Source organism: Paramormyrops kingsleyae, chromosome 22 (genome assembly GCF_048594095.1).
Source record: "Paramormyrops kingsleyae isolate MSU_618 chromosome 22, PKINGS_0.4, whole genome shotgun sequence".
In the NCBI taxonomy this organism is placed as follows: domain Eukaryota; kingdom Metazoa; phylum Chordata; class Actinopteri; order Osteoglossiformes; family Mormyridae; genus Paramormyrops; species Paramormyrops kingsleyae.
Genome location: NC_132818.1, coordinates 16,416,737 through 16,431,940, shown reverse-complemented (window position 1 = coordinate 16,431,940; position 15,204 = coordinate 16,416,737). Strand labels below are relative to the sequence as shown.

At 47.9% G+C, this 15,204-nt stretch overlaps 2 protein-coding genes across 3 annotated transcripts in view; both read right to left on the bottom strand.

Moving 5' to 3' along the window:
- Nucleotides 1–9,422, bottom strand: part of kcnt2b (potassium sodium-activated channel subfamily T member 2b) — a 36,954-nt gene extending 27,532 nt beyond the window's left edge. Inside the window, exons 1-2 of one of the 2 annotated variants that reach the window (XM_072704984.1) lie at nt 8,056–9,422; nt 7,873–7,968 (exon numbers count right to left, since the gene is read on the bottom strand). In XM_072704984.1, the coding sequence (XP_072561085.1) occupies nt 7,873–7,961 (89 nt within the window). In that variant the 5' untranslated portion in view covers nt 7,962–7,968; nt 8,056–9,422. Of the gene's footprint in view, nt 1–7,872 lie in introns of both variants that reach the window. The other variant, XM_072704985.1, reaches the window with a different exon arrangement.
- A 99-nt stretch (nt 9,423–9,521) lies between these two features.
- Nucleotides 9,522–14,978, bottom strand: qtrt1 (queuine tRNA-ribosyltransferase 1). Its single transcript, XM_023821913.2, has 9 exons — nt 13,818–14,978; nt 13,571–13,639; nt 13,257–13,395; nt 12,726–12,920; nt 11,659–11,797; nt 11,104–11,179; nt 10,886–10,995; nt 10,532–10,616; nt 9,522–10,195 (listed from the first exon to the last, which is right to left on the bottom strand). The coding sequence occupies exons 1-9, from the start codon at nt 14,103–14,105 to the stop codon at nt 10,019–10,021; spliced, it is 1,278 nt and encodes a 425-aa protein (XP_023677681.2). The 5' UTR covers nt 14,106–14,978; the 3' UTR covers nt 9,522–10,018.
- Nucleotides 14,979–15,204: the final 226 nt, after the last annotated feature.

The following is a 15,204-nucleotide window of genomic DNA, read 5'->3' as shown; positions in this document are numbered from 1 at the left end:
CTATGGATGCCGCTTCTGAGCTACGAGAACTCTCTGCGGGAACCTTCAAAGGGCTCTTAACGGCACGGCTGGAATGAGAAATGTGGGGAGGGGGGGCACCTCACGTCCATTTAGAGATCGTTTAGCCTTTAAAGTTCGATTCCCTTTGAATAGCGTGTAATCACCCCCCCCCCCCCCCCCGACCCCAACCCCCCAAGAATGCAAACTGGGGTCAGGGGCTCATTCCTACAAGGTCAACTGGGGAAAAAAATACAGACAGGCTGTGTGCAAAAATATTAGTCCCCAGTCCTGGGTGAGGTGAGGACCGGGGGGTAGGGTCAGGTGGGGAATGGAGGTTAGGCAGCCTGGAATGTAAACAGCCACTGCCCACAGAAGCATGACAGATCTCAACAGCAGCCACTAATCATAGTCAGTTAAACACGGATCCTTCCAGTGGCAGGATGCCCCTACAGCACGGATGCTGACACCAACCCATTAAGGAGCGCCTCAGATCTCTCATAACAGGGCCAAGAAAGTAGAATCCTCCGGGCAAGATGGCGAATGGAGTCACGTGGTTCGCCGATTTTATTTGGGCGCGGGTATAACAAATTTTTGGGGACCGGCAAATCCAAAGACAGCCTTCTTGGCTTTGGTGCAAGGAAGATGGCTGATGGGGGTTTACAGCAAGGTGTGGAGCCCTAGGGAGAAGAAATGGAAGCCAGTCTTACCTCCCAAACAAGTAATAAAAAACAGGCAATGTGAATGAACAGCCGTGCCTTCTGACTCCACCCACCTCAGGCCCTCCACACCCGTCCCCATCCCGGCCTTGCGGCCAAGGCGTATTGCAAGGCTAATTACGCTTCATACAGAGCTGCCAGCATCCTTTACAGTCGATTCCTCGTTTAAGCAGAAACCAAACCTGCACCAAGATGGCGGAGAGCTCTCCGGCTCTGCCAGCCGAGCCATTTATTTTGGTGACAAATCCGCTTTAATACGTCACGCTAAATAAACAGCTAACAGTACACAAAGCATCCTTAAAGCGCACATCCCCTGGCACCGTTAAACCAAACCAGCTGAAAGGGGGAGAAGAGGCATTCGAGACTGGAAAACTGCCCTTCTTTTGGATTAGCGTATCACAGCCAAGGTAAACGCAGAGTCTAGGGTGAGTTCGGGCCAGTTCCTTTGCGATTTAAGGTGAGGGGCATTAGAGGGGTCATAATTCACACAGAGGGGCCAACCAATGACATGTTCTGAATCGGTGAGTGACAGAAGAGGGGGGACTCCAGGGGGCCAATCAGCTTTCAGCTGGGGTCAGTGCCCCTTTTGCCCCGCCCATTGTATATGCCCCTGTACCAAAATCATAAACAAATCCGATTCACTGCCCTAATGCCCCTCCCTGACCCGCGAGTCTTAAGCTCAGCATTCTGTGAACAGCAGGGAGAACTATGAGGAAGATCCTAATGAATAATTCCGAAAATTATACAATGTGTGCGCGTGCGGCTGTGTGTGTGTGCGTGTGTGTGTGTGTGTGTGTGAAGCGTGTGCGCGTCCCTCCATCTCCCGAGGCTCCAGTCTGCGATGCACGATTAAAAACCAGACGAAATTAGTCTTCCCCCGGATCCCTGAGGGAAGACTGGTGACAGAAAGCAGGATTGTGTGAAATAGACTTTTACAACACAAACAGGCCCTCTTTAACTGACTCTTTGAGGGACTATATCGTGTGCTCGGTGTATTTATAGAGGGTTACGGTCCTGACCTGTTTGTGTACTAAGCAGAACGACATAAGCCTTTTCGATATGAGACACCTCGCTTGGGGTGACCGATGGCTGAGGTTAGCACGCTAATGCCGCGCCTGGCTGTGTACAAGTCCCCGCAATCCCCCCTCCCCGCACCCCCCAGCCCTGCCTTAACAACTGGCCCACATCCCCCAGACGGCTGATTGCATTACCGGCCCAATCTTAAACGGCCCTCGGAAAAGAGATCCTGCAAAGCTGGCAGATGAAATATGATAAGAGTCTGTAGCTTTCTGGGTGCTGCGCAGAGGGAGCTTGTCAGCGACTCAATGAAATCCCTCCAGAACACCCCCTCCTTAAACCCGACCGGGCCCCCCGGAGCTAGGAACGTCGACAGGCACGTTCCGCCAACTCCCGCTGTCCACACCGGTCCACTCAACACCCCCCCCAACCCAAACCCCATGGTACCTTTCAGCCAAAACTCAGTTAAAGCATCTAGAGGAAGGTCTGATAACAAAACCAAAGGCTCCATCTTCTGCTCCATCCTTCATTTCCATTTTCAGCTTCCCGTGGTTCCCTCTCTTTCGATCTGGCTTTATCGGCGACAGCCAGGAGGAATGGTGCCACGTGGGGACGCGGCGGCCATTAGAATCCCCTGGCGTGATTTAAGGCAGAAGCAATCGAAACAGGAGGAGTGTAGCAGGAGCTACTAAATGGAAATAAATTTCCCGAGACTGAGGCTGACAATACTGGCGAAGCCACATTGATTTTCAAACTAACATCCCCAGCAACACTACCATCGGTCAGCTAAAACCAGTTAGGGGGCGTCTCCGTGGGAAGCCGAGCATGCTGGGAACTCCATCTGATGGAACCTTTATGCAACACTGAAGAATTTCCAGGCTTAGAATGTCAGTGGCTTAGGTAGGGCACACATTTCATCAAAATTACCAACCTCTGAGTCAGAGCACGCCGGCTACACCACGGCGCGGCGATAAAACTCTTGAAAAGATAGACAATGTTAAAAGGAAGCCAAACGAAATATGATTACTTTGTAGGCCTGTTGGACCACACCTACTGCTCAGTCATTTCGAAATGAAGGTGAGAGAGAGAGAGAGAGAGAGAGAGACTTCAAACACTTAAGACACCTTTCAGTTTCTGAAACCGTCTTGCTCTGAAGTTGCTTGATGTCTCCCTAGTGTCTTGCTGGCCATTTTTATCCTCTGTTTTGAAGGTTTCATTCTGGTCAGTGTCAATTAAAACAAGGAAGCTAGTTAATCACCATAAATGGCTTTGTTTTGATTTAATTGGAAGGGCTAGAGGAGAGGGGCGGGGCTACAAAGCTGCATGTGCCTCTCTGATTAGCTGGGGCTGTGTCCCGTGGCCAAATCCTCAGACACCTTCATTTCCTGCTTCCCTCATCTGTAGCTTCAGAACCAAGACTCATTTGGACTCATTAGAAGCCGTCTTCACCCATCGCCTCCTGAACCCTCTTTCCCCCCAAAATACTCACATACTCACCCAACAGACCACAAGGAGAGAAGTCACCCAACACAGTGATCCAACTTCTCCACTAGGGGGACCCTTTAATGTAGCATGGTGTTGTTAAACCACGGGGGGGGGGGGGGGGGGGGGTTTGGGATGGGGTAGCCCTGACCATGCAAGTCGTTGTGTTGCTTCTGGGAGTCGAAATCAAGACAGCGACTCATCAACCCATCCACGCACAAAGCACTGCTTCTACCAGAAAAGTGATTGTGAGCCCATTACCCACAATGCTCTTCTGTCGAGTGCTCTCACACATGCTGAAAACTGCTTTTTTAAGTTCCTGCGTAAAACCAGCACGTCCCGAAGCATCTTTCGGCCGCCGAGGGCGGCAAAATCGGCAGAAGCGGGGAAAAAAAAAAAAAACCAAGCGTCAGAGAGAGGCTGAGAAAGGAGGATTGAGATTGAAAAGGTAGGAAAGGCAAGGAAGGTGATGGAGGAGTTGTTAAAAGGGGAGAAGGAGTGAGCCAGTGACAGAAAAAAGAGAAGGGGAGAATATGAGAGAGAGAGAGAGAGAGAGAGAGGGAGAGAGATGAGAATCAAATGGGGGGGGGGTGAGTCAATAGAAGATACCAGCAACACTGTGGACCCTAATTTGTATGATAATCCTTGGGACTGTGGGTAGCTGTGCCAGAACCTGCTCTACACAGAGCCATTACCGGGTCGAGGTTCACGACAAAGCCTCGGCTGATGGGGGTCCGGGACTGAGACAGACATCTGCCGCTCACATGACCGAGCCTGTCATTATTTATTAAATACGTCTGTCAGTCCTCAGAAGCCATCTTGCTGTAAGAGAACTGGCCAAAGACGGGCGAGGGATTAAGGCATGACTGAGTAGCTGAGACTCGGCACGCCAGGGCCGGTGGTGCCTCAGCAGTGTTTGGTCCCACACGACGGGGAGGTCCAGTCTGCATTTCAGCCTCACGGCCTCCCGGACCGACAGGCCTTCTGGAGCCTTAAAGCCCCAGGTCGCCATCCGACCGCTGACTGGGGTGGGGGGCATCTCGCGTCAGGTCTGGCTCGACGGGGACTGGGAGCATCGACAGGCCTGGAGACTGAAATGTGAACGAACACTCATGCCAATTAGTGTCTGCAGGCTTTATGCAACAAGCTGCTCATGCTGTGAGTGGTGTGTGGAGTATCTGGACATCTGTGCAGCAGTGAAACCACAGCCTATTACTGTGCTGACATATTACAGGCCCACCCCTCCCCCTCCCGCCTAGGCTCTGCATATCTCTGTACTATTCCACCGCCTGCACCTGGATTAGGTAAGCAGGAGCACAAGGGGAGGCGGAGCCACAGGGACTGAAAGCTGATTGGCCCTCTGAGCACCTCCACTTCTGTCACTCACTAATTCAAAACATATCGTTGGCTGATGATAAGTTTGGCCCCACTGTATGGATTACGGCCCCTTTTATGCCCTCCCCCCCCCACCTTAAAAAAAAAACCTAGACTCCCTCCTGTGGATAAGGGGGGGGGGGGGGGGGGTTGGCAGTGTGCAAGCCGCCCCTCAAAAAATCACTCAGAGCATGTAGAGGGAGAATGAAGAGAGTAGCAGTGGAGGGGAATTAAGTTGGAGAGTCAACTAAGTAGACTGCGACAGGTGTGTATGGAGGGGGATTTGGGGGGGTGGGGGCACTTCCGACATTATTGAAAGAAAGGAATTTACAAGCTTCCTGTAATTCAAACGAGGAATTAACCAGCCAATCACGCGGGCCCGGCTCTCCCCCAATCAGCTCATTCTTCATGTAATGCCGCTGATATTTCCATCGCCGCATACTTACGGGAAATTGGGGAGGATAATTCCCCTGGCGGCACGCGCACGCTTCATCGACGGCCATAGACGGCGCACGCTTCGTCACGCCCTGCTTCCCCCAGCGGGGCTCCGAGAGATCGGGTACTCGTGACCGGACCCGGCTCGGAATCCCGGGACGAGCTCGGCTCTTGTACCCTTCAGTGGCCTCCTCCAGGGCCAGATTAGCGTATAAACTATCCGAGGCTATAGCCTAGGGCCCTAGCGAACATCAGAGCCCCGCCCCCTCCGAGGACAAACAGAAGAGTTATTTAAATCAGCAGCACCTAAGTGTCCATGCTGATTGCCTTTCAGGCGCCTCCAGAGCCCCAGATAAGTTAATCCGCCCATCCATCCATATCCATGCCCACTTTTTCTATGCAGGGCTGCGCAGGCTGGAGCCAATCCCAGAGGCTATGGGCGCAAGGCAGGGAACAGCCCAGGATGGGGCACCAACCCATCGCAGGGCACACAAATCATTCACACACACGCACCTACAGGCAATTTGGTAACTCCAGTTCACCTCGGCATGTTTTTTGGACTGTGTGTGTGTGTGGGGGGGGGCAGTACCCAAAGGATGGGGGGCAGGGACCTCTGAAAAACCGAATGCGATGTTGGCTGCCCAGCACAGCTCACATTGGGGGCGTCAAAGCTTCTTCCCCATTCCTAAGCCGCCTTATTCTGTTCTGTGAAGAACGGCATGCTGGGTATATATCGCTGGCTGACAATTTCACAAACCACCTAGAGTAGCCACGTAGCGGGGCTTCCCAAACGCAATGCTCACGGGTGGTGTCAGCTTTCAGCCAGCGATGCTCTTAATTGCTTTGCCAAAGTAATTATCTGCATTGTAAGTCACTTCACCTGGTGTTCTGTGTGTCGGCCAGGTGTTAATTAATATGAATATTAATTCTGCCAGCGGCAGGATCCCGGCTCTCAAGGCCGAGCTCCAGATTCACCTGCTGTTCAGCCTTTCCGCCTTTATTGACGTCGTAATCACAGGTTGCCTGTCGTTTCAGGCGATTTTAACAGCATCGCCCATCGGAAAAAGTAGCCTAGCAACAAATAGGCACTTATCTTTTTGTGCACCTTGCGAAATTATCACTTGATCGGCAAGTGGACTAATCACTCCCATTCATCCATCGTCTTCTAACACCTCGATCAGGCTAGTGGGCTGAAAACAATCCTGCTCTTAAAAAAAATATATCGTTACGTGTTTTTCAGATGCGCTAAAGTGCTAACTTTTATTAGCGCCCTTGGCTGCAGTAAAGGGTAAGTCTTTTGACAGTTTCCCCCAGACTGACACAGATGACATCATCCCTCAAGGTCTGACCATCGATACTGTTCCATTCTCTACCTTAATATGCTGGGCCTACACAGCTGAGGGTTTCAGTATCTCTCTTCCATCCAGTCATCCACTCACAAGACTTTAATGATTTTGACATCAGAACCACATATTTATCCATCAAGGATTGTCCTTTAGATGCATTTATTTAATGCTTTTATCCAAATTAACTTAGAGTAAAGTGTTACAATTTAGGTGCAGCCTAAATTGAACCCTTATCTTTGAGGCTAGGAGGATGCTGATCTTGTTGAGCTACCAACAAACTCGATGCTCATTTTGTGTAGGGTTTTGTTTATTTACATTTTCCTCCCTTTCCATCCACGAGAGTCTGAAAAAAATGTGCTTGTTCCACCAAACGTCTGCCATGTACCCAACTGTGAGAGGAGACGCTGTTCAGGTTTGCAGGTGAGAGACGGCAGCCAGTCAGTACTCATATTGTGACAGGTAGCCCACTGCAAAATCACTGAGGTTCAATTTTCACTGACCCAAGTGAGCACATCGTACAGAACAGTAGGAGGAATATTGTTTCAATCCGGAGATGTGGAAAAGAATCGTTACATCCCTACAGTTTCCTCACATCCTAAGTGTAATATTATATATTTTTTACTCCTTAGCCCAATATCGATGTGGCCAGGAAAACAGCCACGATGGGAGCTAACTGGGACTTTGCCTTGCTGGGCGTGACCCTCCCCCTCCCCCAAACGCTGGGTGACAAGCACAAATTGAGCAGTTTCCCCCCAATTTCTTCCTGAAGTCAGATAAAACGCCATTGTTGTGATGGCAGAGGTCATTTGCGTTGTACTGTATGATAGTACGAAATCTCTCACTATCCCTCTCGCGACATCAGCTTCAATAACACTTTATTGCCTAGTTTTACGGTTCCACCCTTATTTGGATACTTAGAGCACACATGTAATAGCATTTTTAATAACGGGTGGGGGGAAAAAGAAAACTAAGCTTATACAATTTACATCAGAAGTAAAGGTCTCGCCTTCTGCGTTGAGATTTGGAGCGATGGAGCAGTTAGCCAGAGTGATATAACGCGACGTATCACGTCATCATACATGATTTATCAGAAGAATACGAATCCATAATTACGGTTGCAAATTATTCAAATCTCGAGGTAAAAGTTATTAATCTTTTCGGCAGTGAATTCGCTGTTAAACTTGCACACCTACAAAAGTCCCTACGTGTATACCTTCCTTGTACGTACGGCTGCGTTTTCCAGGTTTTCCGTAAACCTGTTGAAACCTCGGCATGTGACAGATGATCACAAATGCACTGTGGCTGCATTCAATGATTCTTTGGAAACATGCACAGGCTAATAAAACTGATACAATTAAAAAAAACTTTTATCACAGTCGACATAATAACGGTAGCGTAACGTGTTCCGATTTATGACATGTAGATGCGGGGATGCATCAATCTCATCCGAAATGAGAGATATTGCTCTCGATCCGCTGTACAAGTTTACACTTGTCTCCTACCTGTCGTCCGCTTGCCAGTCCCCCAGCAAGAGATCTCGGAACCGGTACCTCGGCGGCAGCGGCAGAACCTCCTTCTCAAGCTCCACCATGTCAGCTCTGAACACAGTGAGATGGGTGCGAAGTAAAGTGGGAAAGGAAAACCCGTTACCGATCTCACCCCCCCACCCCCCGTCCTCGTTTTACCAGCTGATCGCACGTTTCAGGCGAGCATCCCCATGATCTGCTCAGGGATTGCCCGCCACCCGGCTGCGATCACGGATTAAAGCTCCTCTCCGCTCTCAGGCGTTTCAAGCGCAACTGGTTGCTTTTCAGGCGCCTCCAGACTGACCGAAGTCATCGGCTTATGCCATAAGCACCATGCACTGTCTCCACCGGGTGGTCGAGAGTAAGAACCGGCATCTCCAGCATTATCATTTAAATTCCCGTGTCGACGCGCATATTTGCTACGGATTCTTCAAATACGTTCATTTACTATATATTGCATGGTGCTCGCTTCATGTATGACACATAGTGAAGTTCCGTACGTATTTTACACCAGAGGAGGATGTAAGCGAAGTCCTAATTTTGCAAACATCTGAACTAATTTCTGAGCGCCCTTTGAGGCTTATTAAGCAATGAGCTGAGTGACGGAGCAAATCTGCAGCTTCACCTGGGGCGCCCGAAAGAGTCTGCGTGTCATTTCACGCTTTTCTAATTTGTCACCAGTTTAATGCGAGGTGACACCGCAAAGCCCCCCCAAGAGACGCTGCTTTTCCAGATAAGCCAGTGGCACAAGCAACGCGGCCGTAAAGGAGTCCACCTGCCTACACCAATTTCGGCTCAATTAAAGGGACAAAATTTCAATTTAAAAGGGCCGTTTTGTTGTCGCTGGAAAAAGGAAGAGGGTAAAGATTGCAATAAAGACCCCAGATAACCTTCCATAGACCTGTTGCAAAGAAGACAGCTTCTTTACGTCAGCCGGCGACACAATTTGTTTAAATTTAGTGGTGATATTTAGGTGCTTGGAAACACCAGCGCCGGGTTGAAAACCTATTTCCACATGGTGTAAATAGGTTGAAAACCTATTTCCACATATTTACACATGGTGTACATAGAGCAAGCCCACATAAACAATTTTTCCTAACTCATTTTCCTTAAGAGGACTAAAATAACGATTAATTTACACGGTTTTTAAAAATTCAAGAAGACAAAGTACTTGGTGCTGCAATTAGGCCTAAAATAAAGTTGTGATAACAATTAAATTAAACTTTTATGGCAAAAGTGGTGCCGAGGAGTGAGAATTTCCTCTCGGCCGTGAATGAATGATCGCTGAGGTACCAATCGATTGTGGGCACCCCTACCGTTGACAGCCACAGCTCTGCCACACACACCCTGCCCCGGATTTGCGCCCTCTGGTGGTCACACACCGACATAGCTGCACCGCGGGCAGTAGATGAGTCCGGGACTGGGACGCTATTCTGCATGTCAGCTGATTTACCCTCGGGACACCAAAAGAGCTTCTTATACGAAGTATAAATCATCAGGAAATAATTATGCGCGTTGTTGTAAGTAACAAAGTATACCACATATCTCATCGTGTATCAAAACTTCGTTACTTAATGGAAACCCTTAATTTGCCACAAACTTTTGCGCTTAAGAGGAGCCGCAAAAGCGATTATGGTTCATTTTTATTATTGAATCCGTTTTTAATCGTTCATAACCAGCGTCGACCTCTTGGTATTTCAGGGAACAGCAGCAGGTGGAGATGGACATGCAAAGGAGGGCATGTTCTCAAACGCGTCGGCAGCGCGGGTCGCCATGGCAACAGCGCCACTCGCCTCAATCGCCCTACGTCCACACCAAACCCGCCGATCCTTAAATCTCTATAAACAAATCTGTATAAATCTATCAGATCAACTGGTAAAAAAAAAGTGATAATTGATAAAGAATGAACGGGAGTATTTTCATATAACTATGCGTGTGAAACATGGTGCTTTAGAGTTTTACACTGATCGTTTTCTAAACCTTTCCATTGGTTTCCAAATATCGCGGATTAAAAACATTAAAAAGTTTAAATATACAGTCTTGCGTAAACAGTGGTACCCAGGTTTCCAGCACCTGTGTACTGTTTTGGTTCCTGGGGAAAGTCCAATACTGTCCACTTCACTCAGTTTCTCTCATCCTTGCTCACGCAGTCCAGGGTGATGTTGACTGAGGCCAGCGCCTCCACAGCCCAGCTGGGGTATTGCTCCGGCGAGGGAAACATGCGCCTCATGAACGTCCGTACAAACTGGGGGAACCGGCCTCCCACGATGCTCTCCCGCACGGCACTCATGAGTGACAGCTGGGGGGGGGGGGGACACGTCACCACAGATCAGACTCTGCACACTCAAACACGGTTACATAAACCCGCGCCAGATTACACACCAAAGTGCACTTAAACTTGTTCGATGGCGGTTTCCTTTGTCCAGAAGCAGACGCACACCAGTTCCCTCTTGTCCATAAGCACTCACTCACCGTGAAAATGCACACTCGCAATCACGCTGATGCACTTCACACAATCTTACCCCAGGCTACCAGGAAAACCTTTGATGCTCTGATCTTGTCGGATTCAGGTGACGAGCCTGTCTACACGCATACACCCACACATGCAAACACACACAGCCTAATCAACACACACCTGATAGGCCACGTTGTGGATGGTGATGTGGTGCAGAGCCGCAGTGTCGCACTTGAAAAGGGCGTGGAGATACGCCCGGCTGTGCCTGGGGAGGAGAGGCAGGGACAGATTTAAAAACACACACACACACACACACACACACACACAAGGACAGGTACAGTTAAGCTAACAACTTCCAAGTAGCCTGTCTCTAGATCTTAGCTTGTTGTTATTTGTTAAACCTCAGCAAGGTTACAATGCTCTTGGAATAGTTCTCCAATATAAATTATGCAGAGGTCAACAATGTAATACCCAGGCCCCCCCCACACCAAGTCACAAAACAAATAGGAAAGGGTATGCTGCAGTTCCACTTGCCTCCTACAGGTGGCGCAAGAGCAGTCTGGGTCTATGGGCTGGAAGTCCTTCGCGTACTGCTTTTGTTTGAGCTGCAGTGATCCCCAGGGGACCAAGGCTGAGCCGAACCTCTAGGAAATGACGCACACGACGTCTCCGTCAAGTCGCACAGGATTATTGTTCTTTCACAGAGAGTTCTCACATTTTCCTCACATTTGATATGAGATCAAAAGGCTCACCGCTGTGCGGGTGGGGAAGACGCAGTCAAACATGTCGCACCCTAAAGCCACGCAGACGACCAGATCCACCGCGTAGCTAGAACACAGATTATGACAGAAAGACGGAAACACAGAGCATTACAATTAAATTATACAATACAGAACCAGTGACTTTCATACAACACAGGGCAAATGATATTTGAGTAAAATGTCTTCCATCATCTTCGTCAGTGGCGGTGTTTACTACCAATCACGCCTCACATTTGTGTGGGGCCCCCTGTTGGCCACAAACAGTCACTACAACTGGGGTTTGGGGCTGAAGTAACATTTTGAGTGACACAAGAGCCTGCTGCTGATTCTGACGTATTGCTAATTAGTCAGCCACCTTGACCTACTAGGAAAAGAATGTCCTGCGATACATTACAGATGATCTGTTCTAGAACTTTCTGCATACTTATCCCAACCTGTGCAATAAAAGTAGATGTTGAAAAGTGAATCTCGAGGTCTCTATGTCATGGGCAGCAGAGATGCCAAGGGCTGATCTAATGAGGAAAGCCACGATGCCAAGCCACATACCCGACTCCCATGAGGTAGCGGGGTTTGTGCCGGGGAAGGTGGTCAGTACTCAGGGTCACCATCTTCCAGAAGTCATCCTTCTCCTCTCCTCCGCTCAGCCCACCGATGGCGAACCCAGGAACATCCCGCTTAGTCATCTCTGTCGGGGAGCCGGAAAAGCAGGGAGCAGGCGGTCAGCAACAGGCCTTTTCTGGGTCCAAACTCCAAGATTCTCTCATTCAACCATGATTAAGATTTTCACAAAATTTGTGGTTTAAAACCTGAATGGTTCACCTCTGCACACATTCTTCAAACTTCAAGAATACTTCTAAGGCTGCCTTTAAACTCTGTCTATTAAAGTGTACATTTAAATACTTAAGTATTCGTATGATGCTCAGACAATATCCCAGCAGCATAATAGTTTTATTACACCGTTTCAGTGTGATCAAGGGGAGCGATAGGCTGGTTTTAGGCTGCAGTCAAGATTTCTTGCGGTCGAGTTTGAGGAAAATTGGACGTATGATGGTTTTGGGGATGGTGTGAGACCCAGCGGGCTGAGCCTCTATGCCTGTGATTGGAAGGTCGTCGGTTTGAACTCATGTGTCTCACAGAGAGCAGGACGGGAGAGGCGAAAAGAGAACTTCCCCAAGGGGATCAATAAAATATCATTCTCCTTCATAACAATAAAGCTCGACTAGAAGTAGGTTAGGGTGGTGTCTGATTTTTCATTCTGTCATACCTTCCAGGCATCACACCATGGTACACAGCATTTTGATGCCGTTTTCAAAACGTTATTGCGGTATTTTGAAATTTGTGCCATAAAATTGCCCCGCGATTAAATTGAGCATGTAAGGTGTGGGGATCCCACCATACATTTCACCCAACCAGGGGGCGTAGAATTTATTAGTTTATCACAGTAAACCCATGTATACCTTGCTGTACCGTATTAGCTTAATAGCACCCAAGCCTCGCTAGAAGCTATCTAGTATTAATCTACTATGGAACAGCCCATACAATAATATGGAAATTTGGAGATACAGGAGGATTCTGGGATTGGTGCTAGGATCTAAGACGGGGTGCTGCCCTACCCTCCAGACAGGCCTTGCGCAGGTCAGCGTTCAGCCCACCCTGGATGATGGCGAACAGGTTCTGCCGGTGCGGATTCTTGTTGGCAGCGATGCAGCGGTCCAGCCAGCGGATGGAGCGCCACATGGCCTCCTCCACCCGCGGCCCAGAGATGGTGCTGCTTACCACGTCATCCAGCTGCATGATGATGTCAGAGCCTGCGGGCCAGTCATATTCATTTCCTCTTTCAGTCATTAGTTTTTTTTTATGTCTGCAACAATCTGTATTATAATCGGTGATATCTTTTATCTTGCACTTTTTTGTGCGAGCAGGAGTATATGAGGGGAAGGGGGAGGGCAGTATGTGTTGAATTTCATACATTTTGAAAAAACATTTAATGCTGGCTCATTTTGATCAGCAAATGAAATGAAAAACAACATTTTACATGTTATTAGCTTTGTTGGAGTCACAGATCTAATTAGATTAGATTCTTCAGGAAATTCAAAAAAAACTCTACAGGTTTCACAAACTTTCAGACACATTGGAAGTCTTACCTAGGCTGTTTTGGATGGCTATGGATTGTTCTGGTGTGAGCAGAATCTCCTGGCCATCATAAGGTGACTTAAACTTAACACCTTCCTCTGTCACCTCTGATAGCTCGACCAGGGACACCATCTGGAATCCCCCACTGTCCTGTTCACATGAAGGCAGAAAATACGGATATCTTTGTTGGACACGTACAGTATTTGTACACACTGAAATAGCACTCGCAACTCAGTTCCTCCTGCAAGTGTTTTGTTAACATTACGACCAGCAGCTCTCCACCCGCACTTCAGTTCAGTTTCCCGGGGATCACTTTAGCGCTCACCGTAAGCAGATTTCCTTTCCAGTTCATGAAGCCGTGCAACCCGTTTGCTTTTTCAATGAGCTCTGGTCCCTGCGAAAATTCATAGAACTAGTAAATAAATCACCACCACTACGCTCGACATCTTCAATCCGCTTTTCTGCTTCATAACATTCATGCTCATATTTAGAACCACCCAAGTATTTCACTACCTGAGCTGCATAAATATTGAGGGAAAGTGGAAACGGGGATCCGAGCGTTAAGCACCTACCGGTCTCATCCCCAGGTGATAAGTGTTCCCCAAAAATATCTGACATCCGAGCGCTTCAAGCTGGTCCACCGTTATTCCCTTCAGAGTTCCCTGCGTCCCCACGGGCATAAACACCGGCGTGTTGACCGTGGAGTGAGGAAGGGCGAGATCACATGCCCGGGCTTTGCTCACCGGACACTCCGCCACTATCCGCAGTGCCAGAGGGGGGAGAGCTGATACAGCTCGCTTAGCAGACAAGGCAAAGTTTGCGACATTCATCTCGGCATCATGGACTATGGAGGCGGCCATATTGGGAACGTTATACTACGTAAGAACAACGTGACCGGAAGTATGTTGGCGAATGCGCTTCGCTACTTGCTCGACTGGTTGATAGCTAATTTTTGTTATATTATGCCTGTGTTATGAACTAAAAAATAGTCTGTTTTGTTAATATTTTTAACGCCATACGTTTTATGCATTGGCATATTTGTGACAATGTTTGTCATACACAGACACGCCTAATATTTTCTGCAAAGTATTTTATTTTAGTTTGGAGTGCTGTATAACACAGTCTCTCATTGTCTCTCTTTAACTTGGATTGGTTACAATGAATGATCGAGCGGAAGTTTTTTTTGCATGGAGAGTAAATGAAGTTGAAATCGCTCTAAATTGTATTTTTGAGAGGCAGCGACGCCTAGTGACCAGTGAATTTTAGTTTCCGAAACCGTATTTATTACTAGAGTTATTGCCTTTTACTAGATTGTATCTGCAGAAACGGGACAGGTGGGAACGGTATTTTGATATTCTGTTTTTAAATATACCGATTCAGCACAAACCTTCAGGCCTAAATAAATTGTGGATGGCTAACATAAACCGACGGGTTAAAACTGTAAAATCGTTGCCAATAATATGGTTTAAAGACCACTTTGGCTTGGTGTAATATACGCGGGTTGGTCTGGTTTTGTCTGAATCTTGAGTAGTAACGGAGCAGTTTAGTAAATGTGCTATAATGGCCGTACACAGCCAAATGTAATCAACTTCAGCTGTCATTCAAAAACCAGAAAATGCTTATTAACTTGAACTTCAGGTATAATGCCAGCTTGTAAATTTGGTTTCGTCTATTTTCTGTCGAAGCTATTACTCCCCGTCAGACTGGGCGGTGCATGAAGTAAGGATCCTGATTGAAACTGGATGCCACTCATTTTAAATTCTGTCAGTAGTCATGTTGACATGTAATCATTATTAAGTGATGTCTAGCTATCATTTGTTATTTACTTTTGACGTCAACTTCGTAACTCCCTAATAAACGTTACAGAATATGTAACACAGAGCGAAGTTCAGTGAGAATATAGGGCACCTTTATCTAGACTTGAATGAATGTGGGAGGGCGTTGTAGGGTCCGAGACCA

Bases quoted from the DNA above. Each gene is read 5' to 3' on its own strand.
- qtrt1 (XM_023821913.2), bottom strand. From the start codon at position 14,105: ATGGCCGCCTCCATAGTCCATGATGCCGAGATGAATGTCGCAAACTTT. The intron at 13,396-13,570 runs GTGAGCGCTAAA...TCATGTGAACAG, and splicing joins GGAAAGGAAATCTGCTTACG to GACAGTGGGGGATTCCAGAT. The intron at 10,996-11,103 runs GTGAGCCTTTTG...GTCATTTCCTAG, and splicing joins TCTTCCCCACCCGCACAGCG to AGGTTCGGCTCAGCCTTGGT.